Consider the following 22,382-nt stretch of genomic DNA (forward strand, 5'->3'; position numbering starts at 1 on the left):
GTACAGGTGCAGGAGTGGGGGAAATGGTGAAACCAGAATTTTTCTATGGAGAATTGCTCCGAGGTGGCACATCAAGGGGTTTTTTAGCTTCCTTTCACCTGGATTGCTTGGGTGTTCCATTTGAATATGAGACATGGAATGCTGTAAGGTTGGAAAGTGCTGCCCTTCTGTCTATTTTATCTGTTTTGTTGCACAGCCTAAGGTCAAAACTCTTGGAGTCAATTTACTTTTTCTGCATTGAACTGCAGCCCTTTGAAACTCTAAATCCATTAATTTGTCAATTTTGAACAGATCTGCCGTGCTGTCTTACAGAGGATGCTGGCATGTGAGTATTGCTGTGGTCCCAGCTTTGTGCAGCCACTGCTGCCTCCAAGACTTCCATTCCTTGCTCACTGCTGAATCCCTGAGGAGAAATCCTTTGCCTGGCTGCTTTGTCTGTGCTGTTGTGCATAATATTTATGTCACTGATTTTATTTGCCTCTGCTTTCCCTGTCGCTCTCCTGAAGTGTCTCCAGACGCTGCAGATAATTTCTTGCCTTTTATGCTACTTTGTTTTTCTGCTCCCAACTGTAACATGATATAGATACCTGACCTGATTTCCTGATTTTTAACAGGTTTTTGGAAGCAGGTGGAGCACAGAGGTTAGGCCAGGATCAGCTTTGCTGCTTGGATTTTTTTTTTTTTTTTTTTTGCCTAGTAAATTAGACTTTGAGTTGCCTTTTGCTGACTCACCGTTTGGATTTGCAGACCAATGTTTTCTGAAACCTCTATTTTTGTGCTGAGCCAAGACATCTGGTGTAGGTGTGGAGCCCTTAAACACCAGTGCTCATGAACTGCAACGTGCCTGCCCTGGCCTGAGCTGCCCTGGTGCCTCTGCTGAGGGCTCAGCCTGGCAGCAGCTCCTGATTTACCAGCAAATCCTGGTGCAGGAGGGCTAAACACACTCACATGGGGTTATTTTAGTCCTGTGTCACAGCTGATCCTCACGGGGAGATGCTGTAGCTCTGCTGTCCTGTTCCTTACACACCCCTGGCTGGTGTCACCTGTGTGCAGCTGCTGTCACTGCTGTCTCCTTAGTGACAGCGATTCCTGCTTTCCCTGCTGCCTCCTTTCCTGCTTGTGCTGCTGTCTCTGCTGTAGGTGACCCCAGCCAGGCCAGGGCACCTTCCTCCACCCCCGTGGGCACTGCCAGCCCCATCCCCTGCCCCAGGTGCCACAGGGAGCACAGTCTGTACACTGAGGTGCTCACAGACCTTGTGAATTCTTTTAAAAGCTGCAAGAGAAGCGCTTCGTTATTTAATATGCATGAATCCCATCTCAGGTGGCCCTTTAAGAGTTGAAAGCCAGCCCTTGTGAGCAGAGGAGTAGTGATTTTGGAGGAGGAGGAGGAGGAGCAGGCTGTTGGCAGGCAGACAGGAGTCTGCATCCTGCTCTTCATTTGCCCTTCCCGTTTGCGCAGCCTGCCTGCCTGCAAAATGCATTCCAGCAGGTTTATGTAAGATATTTTATTAGTCCATACTTTGGGGTCACCTCTGAGGGGTCCCACTTCATTAATCTCTGGAGAACATCAGGATTTTTAATGTAAAAGAATTCCCTATTAGTGAAGACCTTCCCAGGGGGAGAAGGACAGGCTGGGAGTAGCAAGGGAGCAATGTGCTCACTGCAGTGATCTGGCAGGGCTGAGCTGCTGTGCCTGAAGATAAGCTGAGTTTATCTCCTTTGCTTTATTCTCCCCTACTTAACCTTAGAGTATTCCTCAGCAGGAGAGGAGAGTGTTACATCCTAAAGCCCTGGTGGCACGTGAGGGACGTCTGGTTCGCCGCCCCTGCTCAGGAAATTTCCTTGTCAGGGTTTTTTTCCTTGACAAAATGATTTGGATACACGAACCAAGCTCCTGTAGCAAGGAAAGAGGAGGGTTTTCAAGGCGGGGTGGCACAAAGCAGCAGTGCTGCTGCAGCAGGCTGCAAAGCAAAGGCTTTCCCAGGCTGTGGGCTGGGAGGTGTGGGCTGAGCATCGCCAAGACAACGCTGCCAACCTGTCTGATCTCCGCCCGTCCTTTCGGGGCAGATGGAGCTTTTAAAGGAATTCCTGCCATGCAAATGGCACATTTCAAACGCGTGGCCCTCCCCCCCAGCCTGCCCTTTGTCTGGACCGGGCTTTGCAGGGTGCTTAATGCAGCTTGTGCAAATCCCAGACGGGCTGTGCGCTGTGCTCACACTCACTGGGGCTGGGTTTGGGAATGAAACCCTGATTTACAGGCGTTTTTAGATGGCTTCATTATTAGCATGTTCTTGGGAAAGGTTTTTAATTGGTTCAAGGGCAGTGGTAATAGTTTCTGAGTCCCTGTGTCACTTTGGTGAAAATCTGGGAAGAATTCAGCACTGCTGAGCGGCTGCTGCACATTTCCCTATGGGGCCACCTTTGCAAAGGGGCACAAATTGCTGATTCCTGTTAATTCCCATGTGGGGTTTACACAGTTCTTTCTGTCACAGTTCTTTTCTCATTGGGTTTTTGTGTGTTTTGGGGTCCAGGGGTGCTTGATGCTGTTGGTAAAGAGAAGCAGGAAGATGTTTCCATGGTGCAAGCTGTGAGGTTCTGGTAAGAAACATTCCAAACCGTGTCAGGAGTGGGTTTTTATCCACTGTTGCACTTCTTACTGAAATAGGAGCAATGCTGTGGGGTGTTTTTGACTTATTTACACACACCCCCAGCTCTCCCAGTGCTATTTGTGCTTGGTGTTCTCCTCTAATAAAATATGTGCAGACAAAAGTGCTTGTAAAAAAGATAAGGGCCAGGAAGGAAAGTGGATTCTGGCAGTGCTGGAGCCAGCCCTGGACCTCCCTCTTGTCATGCCAGAAATTCCCCATCAGGTTTCCTCACTGCTTCTGAGCAGAAACACCTGGAAGGTGAAATCACCTCCAATTCCTGCTTCCAAACTTGTTTTATTTAACTGTTCATGTCACCTTCAGCCCTGTGCAGGGATAGCCCTCAGACTCACATTTAATCTGATGGCGACATAGTGCTGAGTAACCATTCATTGTTTTGGTTTTTTTTTTAATATATACCAAAAAGTATATATGTGTGGCAATTTGAGAAGATATAGAATAAAAATCAGTAATTCCCCCTAAGCTGCAGCTGGCTGTTCCTATTTCATCAGCAGCTGGTGGATCATAAATTATCAGTACCTGGCTGATCATAATGAATCAGTACCTGGCTGATCACCTGGCTGACACTGTTTCTGGTATCTCCTTGTCCTTGCAGGCTCAATGTGTTCCACGTGCCCCTCTATGGAAGTGTGGCTCACCCGGATTCCTTGAGGCAATTTTTCAGACACACCCTGACCGAGGTTCTCACCTACAACCCCGTGCTGAAAGGTGGGAATGGCCAGGGACAGGGGTCTCCAGGTGTGTCCAGAGCTCTGTCCCACAGTGAGTGGAGGATCCAGAGCCAGAGCAGCCTCCAGGCTTCCCAGCTCCTTCCTGGGGTCTGTATAGCAGAATGCCAAATCAGGCAAAATATATCACCTGAGGGTCATAATTCAGGAGAAGATTTTGGGCAGGAAGGTTCTAATCCTGGATCAGTGATTGTGAAGCTTGATGTTTTTGGGGAGGAATCAGTTTGAGCTGTGAAATCTGCGGTGCAGTCCCCAGGAGCTGTGGTCTGGAGCTGCTCGTCTGCTGTGTGGGAGAGCTGTGTCATTGCTGGCTCCCGGATGAGAGAGGTTAATGAGGGGAAAGCTGATTCCTTGCTGCTTCTCTGTGCATGTGCCATGTCAGCCCACGCAGGGGGGATCACAAAGCAGCTCTGGGGTGACCCAGAGGGAATGGCCCAGTCCCTGTGCCACACACTGATGGGAGACAGAATTCCACTGGGCAGTGTTTAAAGGGAAACCTGTGTGTTTTGGGCGTGTTGTAAAACCTGCTGCTGGGGTTTTCTTTCTGTGGGTGCAGTGTCTGATGCCATCCAGATGCAGAAGGAGTGGAGCTTTACCAGGACCTCTCCCCTGCTCACGGCTCTGTATCGCAAGGTACCCAGAGAACTGTGTTGTGCTGGGTTTGTTTCCACTGCAAAACCTGACATCAGGTTATTGGGAATTAGTGCAGCATTGTCCAGTTGCAGCATCCAAACCAATCACCAGAACCTCTGGGGGGAGGAAGCATGAAGGAAAAGAACAAGAGTGGTTTTTGCTAGTGCAAAGCAGTTAATGAGAGCAAAGATGCTGATTGGAGATGTGAATTTGCACTGCTGCAGTGAATGTGGAGATGTGAATTTTCACTGCTGCAGTGAATGTAGAGATGTGAATTTTCACTGGTACAGAGTAAGACATGAGCTCTGAGAGAATGGGAATTTTACTGTTTATTGTAGCTGATGCTGGTTCCAGTCCAGGCTGACACTTGGGCCTGGGAAGCTGATCCAAAAGCTGCAGGATAGTTTGATAAAGTCAGAGAAAAGCCTGTCAGTTTTGTGTGTACTCCCCTGTTTCTTGTGGCTGTGTGTCCCAGCTAACAGGAGTTTCCCTCCCTGCAGCTGCTGGTGGCATTCAGTGTGAAGGAGGCCGTGTGCCAGCTGCAGCAGGTGCTGGAGACCCACGAGGTGAACTGGCAGCACGTGCTGTCCTGTGTGTCCACGCTGGTGGTGTGCCAGGCTGAGGCTGGGCAGCTCTTCAAGGGTAGGTGGGCACTGCCAGCCTGGGTGTGCCCCTGCTGCTGGGGGGCAGCACAGGGCTCCTGCATGGCAAAGAGCAGCAGCACAGCACGTCTGCTTTTCCATCAGGCTCCCCGTGTCTGTGGGGATGGCAGTGCCAGGCCTCGTGCCTGCCGCTTCTCTAGCTCTGTGTACAGCCCAGGGTGGTGGTTTGGTAATTACCTTCATCGTTAATTGGCATGGTGGTTACTGAACCTTAGTTCCAGCTCACCTTTGCTGGCAGAGCTTGTTTGTGAGAATTCCTTACTAATTATCCCAGTGCTGGACTCCCTGCAGGGAATCCAAGGGTGTTTGACAGTTGAAAGGGCATAAAAAAATAAGATCAGACCCCAGAGGTTCTCCAGGCTGCAGTACATGTCCTGCCTCGTGTTTTATCTCAGATATTTGTCTTCATTTGCTGCAGAATACCCGGCACTGATGTCAGGAGCAAAGTGTGAGGTTATTGTTCTTTGTTCCTAGATCTCCTGAGCCATCTCCTGCTCAAGGCCTTTGAGAGTTATGACATGGAAAATATGATCACTGCCTTCCTGATCGCCCGTCAGGCTGCTCTGGAGGGCCCTGCTGTCTTCATGCCTTACTCTGAGTGGTTCAAGGTGAGACTCAGTGAGGCCTGGCCTGACTGGGAGCTTTGTTTTAATGGTGTCAGGCAACCTGTGCATGAGGGATGCTCTGCTGCGTGGAGAGAGCCTTGTCCCAGACAGGATAGCCAGGAATGAGAAAGGGGAAGAAGAATAAAAAAGCAAAGCACAAGGGATTGTACTGATATTAGGAATGATTGAATATTTATTACTGCCTTTGTGTCTGCAAAGAATAAATTTATTTGGTTTTCCCCAGTTTTCCCTCCTTTCATCTTTTAGGTCCACCTGGCCTGTTGTAGTTATTTGCTAGGAATGCAGACATGTAATTGCTGTTATTATCATCCCTTGGATGGATGGCAGTGTCTTGATAAGCAGCACTGTTGTCATTGCATAAACTGGGGGTTATGGCAGAGGAAGCATTGCTGTTTCCTGGAGGTTTGCATGCAGCTGTAATTGCTGTGTTTGACCTTACAGATAATTGCTTGTTGCTTTTAACTTAACCAGGTGGGTGTTTTAGGGATGCAAATCCCCACGCAAATTCAACCTGGAAATTCCTTTGTGTGAGTTTGCAAATGTAAGCTCGGCTTTGGCTGATAGAGTGTCCAGGAGGTACCAGGAGGTAAACTGGTTGTGTTCCTGTAGTCCCAGACTGGTTGTTTTCCTCGGAATGCCCAGATAAACCTGTGTAGAAACCTGCAGATTTGTGATTCCCTCATGAATATCAATCTTCTGGTGCATCTCAGAGGTGCCTTGTTTGAGTGTTCTCATGGCAGCAGACTTCCACAGAGATTTCTGTAAATCACCATGATCCAGGGGAGCCCCTCTGCTCTGGAGCCAGGCTGGGACACCTGGGGGGGCTCACCTGGAGGGGAGAAGCTCCAGGGAGAGCTCAGAGCCCCTGAAGGGCTCCAGGAGAGCTGGAGAGGGACTGGGACAAGGATGGAGGGACAGGACACAGGGAATGGCTCCCACTGCCACAGATCAGGGTTAGATGGGATATTGGGGAGGGTGTGAGGCCCTGGCACAGGTGCCCAGAGCAGCTGTGGCTGCCCTGGATCCCTGGCAGTGCCCAAGGCCAGGCTGGACAGGGCTGGGAGCAGCCTGGGATGGTGGAAGGTGTGGCAGGGGATTGGATCTAAATGGTCTTTAAGGTCCCTTCCACCCAGACCATTCCATAATCCTGTGAACTTTCTCTGGAGACTTCTCTCCAAAAGGGTTCTCCTGACAGAAATGGGATGTTTGGGATTGGTGTGCTGGGTTATGGCACTGCTTGGATGAGGATTCTCTGCACACTGAAAGGTTCTCTTGCCATGTTCCCCTGATCCAGGCTTCCTTTGGGAATGCTGGTGGCCATCATGGGAGCAGTAAGAAATCTCTGGTCTTCCTCTTGGAGTTCCTGTCAGAGCTGGTGCCCTTTGAAGCTGCCCCGTACCTGAAGGTGAGCAGGTGCTGACAGAGATGGTTTAGGTCCTGAAGTGCCCCAGAGTCACTGCCCTTGTGCCTGTCAGCAGGTTCAGCTCATTAGAAATGTTGTCACAGCAATTGCATTACTTCTGTTCATTATTCAAACCCTTTTCTTCCTGCAATGAGGAGGGACAAGATGATTTTTTTGATGGGGAGAATTCCTTTAATGGAATTAAGTTTGAGCCCTTCACTGATTTTGTTTGTTTGTTGTTGGGAAAGATTCTGTCAGTTGCCATGAAAATGATCTATCCTTAACCAAGGAATAACACCTTTGGGAGGTGTTTGAGGTGCCCATCAGTGAGAATGAGCTGGGATTTTGGCACTGGCAGAGCTGTGTGTCCCCTTGCAGGTGCACATCATGTTCCCACCGTGCGTGCCCGGCAAGCACCGCGCGCTGCTGCTGGAGTACATCAGCCTGGCCAGGACCCGCCTGGCCGACCTGCAGGTCAGCACAGCCCAGGGAGGGGCTCTCTGTGCCTCTGTCCCACCTGCAGGCTGTGACCTCTGACCTCCCCAGGTGGCCATCGAGGATATGGGGCTCTATGAGGACCTCTCTGCCCCCGAGGAGGCCGTGCAGGTACTGCTGCTCTGTCTCAGATTCATCACCACTCATCCACCCCTTTCCCTCTGGAAATGCACTGGGGCTATCAACCCTGCTGCCACTCCAGGGCTGAGTGTGCTGCCAAGCCTCCAGAGGTTTTGGTGGCCATCAATACAGGATGTCCCCAGTTTTCATGGAGTGACATTTTATAGGCATCTTGATTATTTTCGGTGGAGCACTCTATCTCTGTGGGGTGGGACCAAAGGGTGGGTATTCAAAGGAAATTTGGGGGGTGTGGGACCAAAGGGTGGGTATTCAAAGGAGATTTGGGGGTGGATTCTACACTCTGTGGTTCATGATGAATTTTGGGTAACAACAATAATTTATAAGGAAGTGTTTGGCTTTATTATTCCTTCCTACATTTGGATCAGAGGAAGAGGCCTCACTCACATGATTACATGAAATATAGGCTGGAGGCAGGGTAGCTGAATATAACACAAGAAACCCAGTCCTGTGATGAACTCACAGGCATAAGTGAGGATTTAATTTAATTTTTCCAAGTCTGGTCTGGTTGTCAGTTGAGAAACTTGTTGCAGCTTGAGGTGTGTTGCAACTCAAAGCAGAGGAACCCGGGTGTCAGTGTCATCCCCTGCAAGTGGGGATGCTGTGTCCTGATCCCACATGTACAACTGAAATAGAATCACCACACAGCACACTGAGAGCAGCAAGGGTAAGTTCATCACCACCCTTGGTTCCTCACATCCTTCTCCCCTGTGAGGCAGCCCCAGGCCCAGGCTCTCCGTGATGTGGAAAAGGCCCTGCAGATATTTCAGAGCAGCAGGAAGATCCCAACCTCTGTGATAGAAGCCAGGTACTGTGTGCTTCTCACCTCCCCCTGGGCTTAGCTGGAATAACAATTATAACAACAATAATTGCAGAAGCCAAGTCTGAATCAAAGTAAGGAAACAAGAAAAATTGAGGATGTGAGCAAGGGAGGTTTGGGGAAGCTCTTCCCACATCCTGAGGAGTCATCTTATTAGAGGATATTTGTGGGGAGAGTGAAAAGGCACATTCCCCTGTGCAAATGAAGGCCAAAATTATTACAATAAAAAGCAAAATGAAAGAAATGAAAAACCATTGGCTAACCTGAACCTGGTTTGTCTGTGGTTATGCACATGAGCATGTTGTATTTGCAGGAGCCAAATTAACTCCTGAGGTGGGGAGATGGCACTTTGGACCCTTGGCATGGTTAACACTTTGCTCTGTTTATTTCCCAGCATTTTCAGACGACCATATTACACTTCCTGGTTCCTCCCAGCCCTGCTCAGGCCCCGTGTGGTCAGTATTTGGCTTTTTTCTCTCCCCTCCCACCAGCTCTGTGTTTGTACACAGATCATTTGCCCCTGCCCTGCCTTTTTCTCTCTTGCAGCTCCCCAAAACCCCAGATGGACGAATGGCTTTTATAGACTCCCTGAAGAGGTATTCACACATCCCAGCGTTGTTTTCTGTGCTGCTGGGCTTTCTGTTTGGGACATTTGATATCAGATTATCAGAGGCTTTGACACCTTGGTTACAACCAACCTCTTGGCAGGGCTTGGTGCTTGCAGGCTGTGCACGGAGGAGTTTATCTGTGCAGTCTTCAGGTGTGCAATCAGTCCTCTGGCCACTGTGAAATCATTATTTAGGAGTCCCTCTGGCTCCAGGTACATTTTTATGCAAATCTTGAAGGACACGGCTGAATGTAAAATTTCCCCAGGAATTCTCCCTCTGTGAGAGGCTCTTTGGGAGGGGATAGGGGGGCAGTGAAAGATGAGACTGAAATGTCTGCTAATGTCCAGGGTGATGCCCCAGGAGGACACAGCTCCTCTCAGGACTCCAGCTTGCCCTGCCTGCATGGTTCAAAGTGCTTTCCTGCACTGCAGGAGCAGCTCCAGTTTACATCCAGTAGTTCCTCTGTAACCTCTCATGAAGGAGGAATGTTTGCAGCACTGCCTGCAAATGAGGTGCTGGGCCCTGCCTTGTCATTCCAGTCTGGCTCTGAAATTAAAGGCTGCATCATTTGGTGAAATTAAAGTGGGGAGGGAAGCAGCTGAGTTCTGGGGAGCCTCCTGGGACGTGCCCTCAGCACTAAATGCTGCCCTGCAGAGGGGAGGTCACACCTTGGTCTCTGCACGTTCGTGTTTTACATCTGTGAGTGCTGCATCTCACAGCCCACACTCTTATGGCATCCTAGACATCAACTAGACACGAAACAGGCATGGAAAGATTAATTAATAACACATACAGTACTGGGTTTGTGTGTGCTACATGTGTGCAGGGCTTGCTTTGAAACTCTGGGTAGAAAATCTCTGCCCCTCATGTCAGATGATTAAAAATGCTTCAGATGCTCTTTATGCTTCAGAGTCCCTCTAATTACATTTCACAGAAGGGCTGTTGTTTGTGCTTATTTAATAAAGGCAGTTTGTGGTTATGCAGGGTAATAAATCTCTTCTTTTTCACAGAGCTGACAAAATACCCTCAAACTTGTACTCCACATACCTGCAAGCCTGTCATGCCATGAAAGAGAAGGTGTTACAAGGTAAAAAATGCAACATTTACTTATGGATCAATGTGAAATGGTAATTTTTCCACTGCTGCCCTCCTGAATTGAACATTTTCAAAGATTTATGGCTGAATAGGTATTTAATCCATATAAATAGGTGTTAATGCTGTAGTGAGCTGTCCAATTCTCACTCCTGCAATGACTTTTTCTGCCAGCCCTGCTGGGTGGGATTTTTGCAGTGCCTGGGAGCCCTGTGCTGTGCTGAGGCTGCAGATGCTGCCTGAGCCTGAGCTGGCTGAATTCCACCCCCAGGACCTTTCCATGAATCAGCACTGCAGCCTGGGCTGGGGATTGCTGTGCTGGGAGCTGCTGTGCTGATCCCCTGTGCAGAGACTCCTGTGCTGCCCTGGCATCCTCTTTGAGAGGGGATTAGGGAGGTCTGAGGGGCAGGGAAAGGATTCAGCTCCTGCTTTGCAGTGTTTGGGTGGGAGCTGAGCCTGGGCCCCATCCCTGCAGCTTTACTGGGCAGGGCTGTGGATGCTTAATGAGGATATTTAATGAGGATATTTAATGGGGATATTTAATGAGGATATTTAATGAGGATATTTAATGAGCTGTGCTGCTCCTGTCAGCAAGTGAGTGCTTCAGACTCACCTTCCAAGGTTTGCACACAATGCAAAGGTCAGGCTGGGTGCAGGGATGGTTCCCAGTGTCGATGTCAGCCTTGGCCATTTGCTGTTCTTGCTGCTGGGGATTCACTCCTGGCCCCTGGACAAGGAGCTGTTCCTGCCTAACAAACTCTGGAGGTTTTAGGGCTGGGGCTGGCACTGCTGGCATCTCTCCCTAGTGGGAAAAGGAATTTCCTTTGATTCCTTCTCTTGAACAAGAAGCCAGAGTAGCATGGGACATCTGGAGAAGCTGATGCTGAATCCATGCTGCAATGTCTTTGTGCATTCTGACCCCAGCCTTGAGGACAGCAAATGTTTCTGTGGGGGGCAGAGCTAAAGGAAGTGGCAAGAAAACTCTGAAAACAAAACTTTTTTGCCTCTCGTCTTTAAAAACCAAATTCCTTTTTGCAACTAGGCATAAACCCATAAATGATTAATTACATAGCACATTCTGAGAGTAAAAACAAAGCTCTGTGTGTGGCAGACTGACAGTTTGGGGTTTTGTAAAAGTAAATTCTGCTCCTGCAGAGAGTGCAGGCAGAGATTGCTGAGTGCATTTCCTCTCCTCCCTGTCCAGATGCCTCCGAAGCAGAGCCCAGCCATCCCAAGGAGCCTTTGGAGCAGCTGGAGGCTGAGCTGGCTGAGCTCAGGACCCTGGTGGTGCAGCAGGCTCAGTGGGAAGGTATGAGGGAGTGCTTCTCATTGTCCCAAAAGTGCCTGAATAAAGTGTGGCTGGTGCTGGCAAAGGCACAGCAGGAGTTACTGACACCTGGTAATCCTTCCGAGCTGATAATCCTTCCAGCTGTGAATATGTACATGTTAATATCTGATGTACTCCTGCCTCATCTGGGGCTTATCTTTGTGATAGCCACACCAATCTGCTGCCCCATTCTGGGGCTCACCTGGTGGCTGGGCCCCCTTTGGAAAGCATTTTCCCCTTTGGTGTGAAAACTGCTCCTGGGGTGTGTTAGTAATTGTATAGGTAAAAAATAATCCTGTGGATGCTGACCTACTGTGTCCCAGCCAACATCTTTTGCTTATTAAAGCTTTTCCTAACATCCTTTTGACTCTGACTGATTAAAATTTACATTTTGCTTGCTCTTGCTGCTGTGGGGGGTTGTGAACGTTTCACACCTGCTCTCCTGTGCCCCTGTCCCCGCAGAGGTGGCAGCGAAGCTGGCCCTGGTTTCAGACAGACTCGGCGGTGCCCTGGGGGCCAGCAGCGAGGACAGCGAGGCTGCTCCTTGCAGTGCCCGGCTCCGGGTGGCCGTGCCTGCCCCGGGGCTGTCACCCTGTGCCCAGAGGGTGAGTTCCAGCTGCGGGGTGGGGCTGGGCAGGGAAATGCATCTGCACGGCAGGTGGGAGAGGCTGCTTTGTCTGCAGGAAATGCACTTCTCCCTGCACAGGCCGTCCCTGTGTTTTAACCACCGGGAAGTTGCTGGATGATGGGATCTGGGGATATTCTCTAAAAGCCTTTCCTCAGCAGCCTTGCCTGGGTGTTTGTTGTGTGCTGGGCTCATTCCTGGGCTGTTATGGGCTTCATTTTCCATCCTTAGTGGATCTGTGTCGCAGACATCTTTTCATGTAAAATCCTTTCCTTAGGATTTTTCCTCCTGGGAAGCTGAGAGGCCTCAGAGACAAAATGCAAACAATGATTATCTGCTGCTGTGGAATGCAACAGGTGCATCTGTGATTGGTCTCATGTGGTTGTTTCTAATTAATGGCCAATCACAATCAGCTGGCTCAGACAGAGAGCTGAGCCACAGACCTTTGTTATCATTCCTTTCTATTCTTAGCTTAGCCAGCCTTCTGAGGAAAACTTTTTCTTCTATACTTTTAGTACAGTTTAATGTAATATATATCATAAAATAATAAATCAAACTTTCTGAAACATGGAGTCAGATCCTTATCTCTTCCCTCAACCTGAGACCCCTGTGAGCACCCTCACAGATCTGTACAGCTTGGAGTGAATCCCATTGACCAGTTTGTTCCCTTGTTTTCATGTCAGGAAATGTAATATCCACAAAGCAGAAATCTAGGCCTCAGGCATGCAGCCTGGCAAGCAGGAATCAGCAGTGTGGGTTTCACTCCAGGTTTATTCCTGGTGCTTTTTATTGCAGGTTGTTGATCTCCTGCTGACATCATTCTGCCAAACCCTGCTGGCTGCTTCCTCTTTCAACCCTCCTGACAGGTAAGTCCAAGAGTAGAGAACCCAAAGTGGGTGATAACCAGAATTCCAGCCCTTGTGCAGGGCTGAGGAGGGACCCTGGCTGGTCACAGTGCCAGGCTGAAGTGGCTGCACTCCCAGAACCAGGGCACTCTGAGGCACATCAGTGAATAAACCGAGTTTCTCTGATGTCACAGATCCCTTCAGCAGAGTGGCCTTTGTCTCTCTGTGCTCCGTGCCAGGGTTTGAACACCCCCAAAGCAGAGCTGGGTGCCCTGGCAGGGGGATGGCAGTGGAGCCAATGCCTTTGGTGCTGGAATCCCTCCCCTGGCAGGGGCTGGGGGGCTCTGGGTGGGCTCTGGGCTGGCTGAGGAGCAGAGGCAGCAGTGCCTGCCCTGGAGCTGCAGCTCAGCTCCTCCTCCTCCTCCTCCTCCTCCTGGAGCAGAGCCTGTAAAGATCATGGGCAGCGTGTCAGTGCAAAATCACTTTGTTGGGCAACAAGGGCGTGCTGAGGAGCTGGCTGTGCTCCCAGCTGCCCTCCCTGTGCCTGGGCAGCCAGGGCATCCTTCCCTCTCTGGCACTGCTCTGCCCTGGAGGGGATGAATCACTGCTAAAAGCCTGGCTGAGAACTCCCTGTGACAAACACAGTCCCAGGAAATGGTGTCTGAGCACAGCTCCCACCTGGCCTGCTCTGAGGGTGGGTTTTTCCTATCAGGGCCTTGTAACAGCAATTCCTTCTTGCTTTGTATTGTGATCTCATTTATTGCTGAGCCCCAGGCAGCTCCTCCTGTCCCTGTTGTCCCCTCAGAGGCCACTGTGTGTTGCCTTCTGATACAAGGCAGGCGGCCTGGTTTCAGGAAGCAGCACGGCGACCCCCTTCCCCGGGGTCGCTCAGGCCTAAGAAACACGCGGACACCAATATGGTGGAGGATCAAAGGCCTTTATTCTCTCTTCCCGTGGGGTTTTATAGTCTAGGGGGCTTCTACGTCAGGTGGGGGTCTGTCTTTACCATCTATGGTTAGTAGGGGATGGAAAGTTACCTGGGCAAGTGGAAAGTTACCGGAATCCGGTTTAGGGGGCTACATTCCTATGTTAATTTTCTTATCTAAGGGGACAGGGGCCCTGTCTTCCCGTAATATCACGAGATCTTCCGAACGCCAGGCCCTATCTGCTACAACTGTGGCCATGGGAGATGCCAGCAGGGTTTGAGATGCCCACGGTGCCATCCTTGTGTGAGCAGGGCACTGCAGGGTTCTGTGCCCAGGTACCCCAAAGTGCCCTTGCAGTGAGCCCTGTGTGGAATGATAATTGTGCTGTGTTTACAGACAGGCCTGGAGCAGCTCCAGGCTGTTTGAGCATCTTTAATTAGCTGTTGCTGTGTTGGGGATGGGTTTAATGAGCTTGTGGTTTCCCGTGCTGCAGGCAGGGCCCGTGCCTCTCCCTGCTGGTGAAGATGATGTGTGGACACAGGAATCTCCTGCCTGCACTCCTGGCCAGGCTCTGCCAGCTCCTTTATCACCAGGTCAGCTCTGCAGCCAGCAATCCTGCACAATTCCATCCTGCTCCATTTCCTGGCCTGGGGGGATGGATCTGTCTGGGTTGTGTTGTGATGGGAGGGGGGACTTCACTGCCCTCCAAAAACAAATATCCCTCAAAAAACAAATATCCCTCAAAAAAAAACCACTCAAAAAAATACCCCTCAAAAAAAAAAAAAATACTCCTCCAAAAAAATACCCTTCCAAAAAATATCCCTAAAAAAAACCAAACAAACAAAAAAATACTCCTCAAAAAAAAAAACCAAAAAAAAACCTCCAAAAATATCCCTCAAAAAACCCCTCCAAAAAAAACCTCCAAAAAATACCCCTCCAAAAATACCCCTAAAAAACCCTCCAAAAATACTCCTCCAAAAAAATACCCTTCCAAAAAATATCCCTCCAAAAAAAAAAAAAACCCAAAAAATACTCCTCAAAAAAAAAAAAAAAAAACCAAACCACCAAAAATATCCCTCAAAAAAAACCCTCAAAAAAATACCCCTCCAAAAAAAACCTCCAAAAAATGCCTGTCAAAAAATACGCCTCCAAAAAAAAACCCTCCAAAAAAACCTCCAAAAAATACCCCTAAAAAAAACCTCCAAAAATACCCCTCCAAAAAAATACCCTTCCAAAAAATATCCCTCAAAAAACAAACAAACAAAAAAAAACCCAAAAAACAAAACACAAAAAATACTCCTCAAAAAAAAAACTCCAAAAGTATCCCTCAAAAAAACCCTTCAAAAAATACCCCTCCAAAAAAAAACCTCCAAAAAATACCCCTAAAAAACCCTCCAAAAATACCCCTCCAAAAAAATATCCCTCAATAAAAATACCCCTCAAAAAAAATACTCCTCAAAAAAAATACCCTTCCAAAAAATATCCCTCCAAAAAAAAACCCCAAAAAATACTCCTCAAAAAAAAAAAAAAACAAACCTCCAAAAATATCCCTCAAAAAAAACCCTCAAAAAAATACCCCTCCAAAAAAAACCTCCAAAAAATGCCTGTCAAAAAATACACCTCCAAAAAAAAACCCTCCAAAAAAAACCTCCAAAAAATACCCCTAAAAAAAACTCCAAAAATACCCCTCCAAAAAAATACCCCATCCAAAAAAAACCCTCAAAAAAATACCCCTCAAAAATATATCCCTCAAAAAAAATACCACTCAAAAAATACCCCTCAAAAAAAAAAAAAAACTCCTCCAAAAAAATACCCTTCCAAAAAATATCCCGCAAAAAAAGACCAAAAAAAAAACCAAAAAAAAACCCACAAAAAATACTCCTCAAAAAAAACCCTCCAAAAATATCCCTCAAAAAAACCCTTCAAAAAAATACCCCTCCAAAAAAAAACTCCAAAAAATACCCTTCCAAAAATACCCCTAAAAAACCCTCCAAAAATACCCCTCCAAAAAAATACCCCATCCAAAAAATACCCCTCAAAAAAATATCCCTCAATAAAAATACCCCTCAAAAAGAAATACTCCTCCAAAAAAATACCCATCCAAAAAATATCCCTCCAAAAAATACCCCTCCAAAAATACTCCTCAAAAAAAAAAAAAAAAAAAAAAACCTCAAAAAAAAACTCCACAAAAAAAAACCTAAAAAAATACCCCTCCAAAAATACCCCTAAAAAACCCTCCAAAAATGCCCCTCCAAAAAATACCCCTCAAAAAAACATCCCTCAATAAAAATACCCCTCAAAAAAAAAAATACTCCTCCAAAAAAATACCCTTCAAAAAATATCCCTCCAAAAAATACCCCTCCAAAAAATACTCCTCAAAAAAAAACAAAACAAACCTCAAAAAAATACTCCACAAAAAAAACCCTAAAAAAATACCCCTCAAAAAAAAACTCCAAAAAATACCCCTAAAAAAAACCTCCAAAAATACCCCTCCAAAAAAATACCCCATGAAAAAAAAACCCTCAAAAAATACCCCTCAAAAATATATCCCTCAAAAAAAATACCACTCAAAAAAAAAACCTCCTCCAAAAAAATACCCTTCCAAAAAATATCCCTCAAAAAAACCCCAAAAAAACAAAAACAAAAAAAACCCCAAAAAACAAACAAACAAACAAAAAAACCCCACAAAAAATACTCCTCAAAAAAAAAACTCCAAAAATATCCCTCAAAAAAACCCTTCAAAAAAATACCCCTCCAAAAAAACTGCAAAAAATACCCCTCCAAAAATACCCCTCCAAAAAAATACCCCATCCAAAAAATACCCCTCAAAAAAATATCCCTCAATAAAAATACCCCTCAAAAAAAATACTCCTCAAAAAAAATACCCACCCAAAAAATACCCCTCAAAAAAATACTCCTCAAAAAAAAAACTAAAAAAATACCCTCCAAAAAAACCTCCAAAAAATGCCTCAAAAAATACCCCTCCAAAAAAAACTCCAAAAAATACCCCTAAAAAAACCCTCCAAAAATACCCCTCAAAAAAAATACCCCATCCAAAAAATACCCCTCAAAAAAATATCCCTCCAAAAAAATACCCCTCCAAAAAATACTCCTCAAAAAAAAAACCCAAAACAAACCTCAAAAAAATACTCCATAAAAAAATACCCCTAAAAAAATACCCCTCCAAAAAAAACCTCCAAAAAATGCCTGTCAAAAAATACTCCTCCAAAAATACTCCTAAAAAAACCTCAAAAAAATACCCCCAAAAAAACCTCAAAAAAATACCCCTCAAAAAAATACCCTTAAAAAAATACCCTTCCAAAAATACCCCTCCAATAAATACCCCTCCAAAAAAAATACCCCTCAAACAAAAAAAACTCCAAAAAACACCCCTACAAAAAAAAACCTCCAATAAAATCATACCCCTCCAAAACATAATACCCCTCAAAAAAAATTCCCCTAAAAAAAAATACCCCTCCAAAAAAAAAAATCCCCTCCAAAAACATCCCTAAAAAAAAATACCCCTCCCAAAAAATACTTCAAAAAAAATAAATATCTTCAGAATCCCCTCTTTTGTCAGGGAGTGTGAAGCTGCCCTCAGGAACACGAGGAGAATTTTTCCCTACAGAAATATTGCTTGTGGAAGGTTAATGCATTCTGAGACATTTGAACAGAAGCTAAAATAGGCAAGTTTAGGGAAGAGACAAAAGAAAAATGGTAGAATGCTTCACTCCTGAGCTTCCACGTTGAATAATTCAGTTGTAAAAGTTTAAAATAAAACTCAGATACCCCTGCCTGGGCTGCAGCAGTGCAGGGTTTGTTATTAAAGAATTGCTTGGTTTATTTCCTTTGCCCTGTGATATTGCAAGGGTGAAAACAACAGGCTGATAGATGAAATTAGCTGTCAGAGAGGCTAAAAAGCCTTGAGAATGCCCAAACCTGAATTTACAGTGAATTATTTCAAGTTGCTGTACTACAGAAACCTGCAGTTCTGCTGTGGGTTGTCTCTCATCTGCTCAACTTTTGCTGCACTGCTGGGGATCAGAAACAATGTTCTGCTCCTTCACTAAGTCTGAGTATTTTCTGAAAGGTGTTTTGGTACAAAAAAAGGTTTTTCAGAAAAGTGGTTTGGTACAAAAAAAAGGTTTTGCAGAAAGGTGTTTTGCTACAAAATGTTACAATAATACAAGTGGAGTATTACAGTGTCAAATAAAAAAAATTAAAATGTTACAATGAGACAAAAGGTAAGAACTTTACCACAAAGTTACCAAAAATATCTTTCTCACTCTTCACGTTTTTTGCCTCGCAGGGTCCTTCCCTTGGTGCCGCTCACATTTTGGGACTGGCAGCTTTTGTGATCCACTTGAGTGAATGCAGAGCTTTAATTCCTGCAGTGGAAGCCGATTTTGGGCCCTCTCAGGCTGCTCCTGGCAAGGCCCTTTCTGTCTCAGAGTTCTGGAGCTCCTTGCTGGTGTGCAGGACTGAGGAATCCTTTGTCTTCTGCTTGAGGTGAGTGGGGCCTCCCCTCCATCCCTGCTCCCCCATGGATGTTCTGGAGCATTTCCAGAGCTTGTGGAGGAGGTTGAACCCACCAGACAATGGAGTTCTTTCCTTTTCCCTCCCAGGTTTTGCACTGCAGCAGCAGCTTACCTGATGTGCAAGTTTTCATCCTGCTCCCGTGAAGAGTTTTGTGCCTTGGTTCCTCCTGGCCTGATTAAAAAGGTAAAAGGGGAAAAAGTTCTGCTGTGACTTGTGAGAAAGTTCAGTCTCAGCCCAGGTCCCTGTGCAAGCGACACTCTCACCAAGAAAACAGAGCAGAAATAAATCTGTGTGCCCTCCTCTCTTAGCTGCACACAAACAGAGCTGGCTCTGGTTCTGGGACAGACACTGTGCTTTTATTCCAGCTGCAGGTTGTGCTGGTTTTATTCCAGCTGCAGCCCTCCTGTTTCTGTTTTTATTCCAGCTGCAGTTCCAGCTGCAGGATTTGCTGGTTTTATTCCAGCTGCAGCCCCTCCTGTTTTTATTCCAGCTGCAGGTTTGCTGTTTTTATTCCAGCTGCAGCCCCTCCTGGCTCTGTTTCTATTCCAGCTGCAGGATTTGCTGTTTCTGTTTGATTCCAGCTGCAGTTCCTGGTGCCACGGCTGAGCTCGGAGGCTCGGGCCGTGCTGGGTGAGGAGGCCCAAAGTGCCCTGAGCTGGAGCTCCCTGTCCTGCCCCTCTCTGAGCTACAGGAGAGCCAGCCTGGGCCTGTGGAGGCAAGCAGCCTTCCAGGAGCTCTTGAAGGAAAAGGCATTCCAGGTAGGAATCTTTTCCATCACCCACATTCACCCTCTAATTCTCTCACTGTTTTAGATCTGCCCTTTGCAGTTCCCTTATTGGTGATCAAAAGCTTCTTGTAAGAGCTGGGTGCCTGAAAGTAAGGACTGAATACCTGAAAAGTTGTCTGGCAGCTGAGTCATGAGGGCTGGGTGCTGTTTGATGGGGATGATAAGGTGGAAAGAGGAAACCAGAGGTAAAACTTTTGTGTCCTACTTCTTGGAAAGGCTTGGCAAGCTCAGGAAGTGCAGAGCAAAGGCCTTTCCATCACCCTGCTCCCTGCTCTGCTCTCCCAGAAGTGGTGGAGAGGCAAACAACTGGAAATCCTTGCTTTTCTGGTGCTGTGTGTAATGGCAATGTTCCCTGAGCCAGCCTGGCTCAAACCATCCCAGCTTTTCCCTTTGTACCACCCTTGCAAGGTCTCTGATTTGACAGAGTCTCTTTTTATAACCTACTTCCTCCAGAACCAGTTTGTGCAGAGGGGTTGGGGTGTTCCTGGTGCCTGGCTCAGTGTCCAGGGCTGGCACACCCTGGGTTCCAACCTCCCTTTGGTGCCCACCCTGTCTGACTGAGGGGCTTGGCTCATTTTGCCTTCATTTCTAATAACACACAAGTTCATCCTGGTGCCTGGGCCTGGAGGTGCTGAGTGTGTTGGGAAATGTCAGAAGTAAGGGTGTGATACAGCCTTTATGGGATCCTATGGAGTTTTGAGGGCCAGCAGGGATTTTTAAATTTTTTTTTTAATAAGAGGAACAGCACAGGAACTTCCTTGGGTCGATGTCTCTTGTTTCACGTCTCTCAACCCACATGGAATTGGGTTTTGTGCTGGTGCCTGCTCTGCACGAGTCATTTCCCTTGCTGTGCCTCCCTGCTCCTGAGTCCTGGCTTTCCCAGCTGTCTTTCAGAGAGTGGCTGCTGCTGGAGCTGGAGGTGTGCCCTGCCAAGGACATTCTCTCTGCTGCAGAGAGGTGAGGCCGAGGGGCTCTGCTGGAGAGGGAATGGTGCAGGAGTGTCCCATCAAAATTAGGGAAAAGCTCTGAGGATCGGGGAGTAAATGAGCAGGTGCTGCAGGGTACAAATGCCTTTGTCTGCTGTGGCTTGTGCTGAGCTCAGGCCCTGCTGGGATGAGGGGGGTGTGTGTTTTCACCTGGGCAAGGCCAGCCTGGAGCAGCCTGGCCTGCTGGAAGGTGTCCCTGCCATGGCAGGGTGGGACTGGGTGGGTTTGAGATCATTTCCAGCCCAAACCATGCCATGGTTCTGTGGGCTCACCCTGCACGTGCAGCCCTTCCAAGCCACTTGTCACAAACCCTCCCTGACCCTGGAGGAGCTGGGTGGGGTCTGCTGGAGGGCTCCTCATGTCTGTACTCACCTGGAGCTTTATCTGAGCTCACATCACCACTCTTGATGTGTGAGCTTCCCTCTGCATCAAGGGAAGGGCAGCATTCCAACATTTCCTGCTTTCCCCACTGCAGACAGGATTTCCATCACTGGGCCATCTATCAGAGGTACCTCCCTGCACCTTCTGCTGCTGGTGGCTGTGATGGAGACCTAGAGAAGGCCTGTGGAGTCATCCTCAATGCCATCCTGGACTCCTCACACAGGTATTCAGGGCCATACCTGCCCTCGCTGGTTCCTGCCCTGGGAGCTGTCCCTTCCTGGGGCTGGGGGTGCCATTCCCTGCTGCTCTGCTCTGCTCTGCTCTGCTCTGCTGGAAGGGGCCCTGGGAGGTGGCCCTGGGTGACTCCCAGGCCCTGCTGAGGGTGGCAGAGCTCTGGGGCTGCAGCCACAGAGGGGCCCTGTCTGGCTGTGTGTTTAAAGCTGACTTTGTACTCAGCTCTGTGTGGCCAGACAGGCAGCAATGCCCCCAGGGAGTGGCTGGAGCTGGAGAGCCAGGAGGGAGCTCAGAGGAGAGCCACTGTCTCAGCCACAGCTGATTTATGGCACAGTGTTTGAGCTCTGTGTTCTTCTGAAGCATCTGACTGTGCTGGGCTGTGCTTCCCCCTGGCCCAGCAGGGGCAGTGCCCCATGTGTCCCCAGCTGTCCCCAATTTCAGGCTGGAGCTGGGGGGCTGTGCCCACTCGAGGACGTCGCTGAGCCCCGAGATCCTCTGCAGGCTGCAGGTGATGATTCCACACCCTGGGGTGGCTGTTTGGTCCTGGAACCTGACCAAAGTACCCCCTCATGCTCACTGTGACCTGTGAGCTGAGCTGTGGGGACTGAGGGGGGTTTTTCTTGTTGCTCTCTGGTTGCTCCAGAGGATCAGAGGGGGTTTGGGAGCAGCCTGGTGCAGTGTGCCCCTCACTGTTCCCCATCCCCTGTTCAGGAGCTGGTGCTGGAGCTGAGGTGCAGGCCAAAGCTGCTCCCTGGCTGCTCAGCTGCCCAGAGGCCCGTGGTGCTGGAGCTGCTGCAGGGGAGGCTGGCAGGCACAGAGCCACAGCAGGGATCTGCCCTGGGCCAGCAGCTCTGGAGGCAGCAGGAGCTGCTGCTGCACAGGAGGTGAGAGCAGCCCTGGGCACTGGGGAGGCCTCCAGGGCAGTTGGGCTGTGCAGGGCCTTCCCCTCTGCTGCCACAGCAGGTGACAGTGACACTGCATGCCTGGGGACAGCCGTGCAAGGGACACTCATTCCCTGGCACCCACTGGGATTAGCTGTGTGCTTATTCCATGTGCCATCCTGGGCTGCCCTGGGTGTCACACTCCTTCCTGGAGGCTGATTTTTCCCCTGACAGTGACCCCAGCTCTCCTCCTTCCCTGTCCTGGGTGTCACACACCCTCCTGGAGGCTGATTTTTCCCCTGACAGTGACCCCAGCTCTCCTCCTTCCCTGCCCAAGGGTTCTGCTGGGGCTCCCTGCATCCACCCTGGTCACCACGTGCTGGAAAGGGAACAGAGCAGTGCTGGACTGTGACAGCTTCTTCTCTTTTGTGAACTCTGAGCTGGTAGGTGCTGTGAGCCCAGTGGTGATTGCTCCTTGCTAAAGGTGCTCTAGATAAAGATTAAATTTGAATTTAGGGAAGGAGGTCACATCCAGACTGCCCAGAGAAGGTGTGGCTGCCCCTGCCCTGCCAGTGTTCAGGACCAGGATGGAGCAGCCTGGTCTGTGGGAGGTGTTCCTGCCCATGGTCCCTTCCAAGCCAATCACTCCATGATTCTGGGCCTTCATTTGGAATTGTGGTGGCATTTGACACTATCGAGAGCAAATCCTTGGGAGTCCCTTTGTTTGGTGAAGTGGGTTATAGGAAATCTTACAGTGCTTCTGGGAGGCCTGGGAGGGGCTGAGCACGAGCCCTTCTCCCTTCCCTCCCTCATGCCAGGGCCTTGAACTGTTTTGCTGTAGAGTGAGATCCTCCCCATCCTCCTGAGCAGCACCAGGGGCATCCCTGCAGCTTGCAGGTCCCTCAGGAGCCTGCTCTGTGCTCCAAGGAGAGCTGATTTCTATTTATCCATCCTGGCTGCCCTTTCAGGCCCTCCTGAGCA

General features: G+C 48.5%; 1 protein-coding gene across 2 annotated transcripts in view; it reads left to right on the plus strand.

Moving 5' to 3' along the window:
• The window catches only part of FANCA (FA complementation group A), a 35,205-nt gene that overhangs the window by 5,566 nt on the left and 7,257 nt on the right, over window positions 1–22,382 (plus strand). For both annotated transcript variants that reach the window (XM_074550678.1, XM_074550679.1), the window contains exons 9-33: window positions 292–325; window positions 2,532–2,598; window positions 3,262–3,374; window positions 3,951–4,027; window positions 4,528–4,669; window positions 5,164–5,297; window positions 6,610–6,720; window positions 7,096–7,191; window positions 7,264–7,323; window positions 8,070–8,158; window positions 8,565–8,625; window positions 8,717–8,766; window positions 9,789–9,865; window positions 11,075–11,179; window positions 11,660–11,802; window positions 12,618–12,688; window positions 14,087–14,186; window positions 17,903–18,102; window positions 18,219–18,315; window positions 18,714–18,890; window positions 19,803–19,876; window positions 20,381–20,509; window positions 20,962–21,028; window positions 21,232–21,404; window positions 21,739–21,844. In XM_074550678.1, coding sequence (XP_074406779.1) covers window positions 292–325; window positions 2,532–2,598; window positions 3,262–3,374; window positions 3,951–4,027; window positions 4,528–4,669; window positions 5,164–5,297; window positions 6,610–6,720; window positions 7,096–7,191; window positions 7,264–7,323; window positions 8,070–8,158; window positions 8,565–8,625; window positions 8,717–8,766; window positions 9,789–9,865; window positions 11,075–11,179; window positions 11,660–11,802; window positions 12,618–12,688; window positions 14,087–14,186; window positions 17,903–18,102; window positions 18,219–18,315; window positions 18,714–18,890; window positions 19,803–19,876; window positions 20,381–20,509; window positions 20,962–21,028; window positions 21,232–21,404; window positions 21,739–21,844 — 2,553 coding nt within the window. The remainder of the gene's footprint in view (window positions 1–291; window positions 326–2,531; window positions 2,599–3,261; window positions 3,375–3,950; window positions 4,028–4,527; window positions 4,670–5,163; window positions 5,298–6,609; window positions 6,721–7,095; window positions 7,192–7,263; window positions 7,324–8,069; window positions 8,159–8,564; window positions 8,626–8,716; window positions 8,767–9,788; window positions 9,866–11,074; window positions 11,180–11,659; window positions 11,803–12,617; window positions 12,689–14,086; window positions 14,187–17,902; window positions 18,103–18,218; window positions 18,316–18,713; window positions 18,891–19,802; window positions 19,877–20,380; window positions 20,510–20,961; window positions 21,029–21,231; window positions 21,405–21,738; window positions 21,845–22,382) is intronic.

This window comes from Zonotrichia albicollis, chromosome 13 (assembly GCF_047830755.1).
Source record: "Zonotrichia albicollis isolate bZonAlb1 chromosome 13, bZonAlb1.hap1, whole genome shotgun sequence".
In the NCBI taxonomy this organism is placed as follows: Eukaryota; Metazoa; Chordata; class Aves; order Passeriformes; family Passerellidae; genus Zonotrichia; species Zonotrichia albicollis.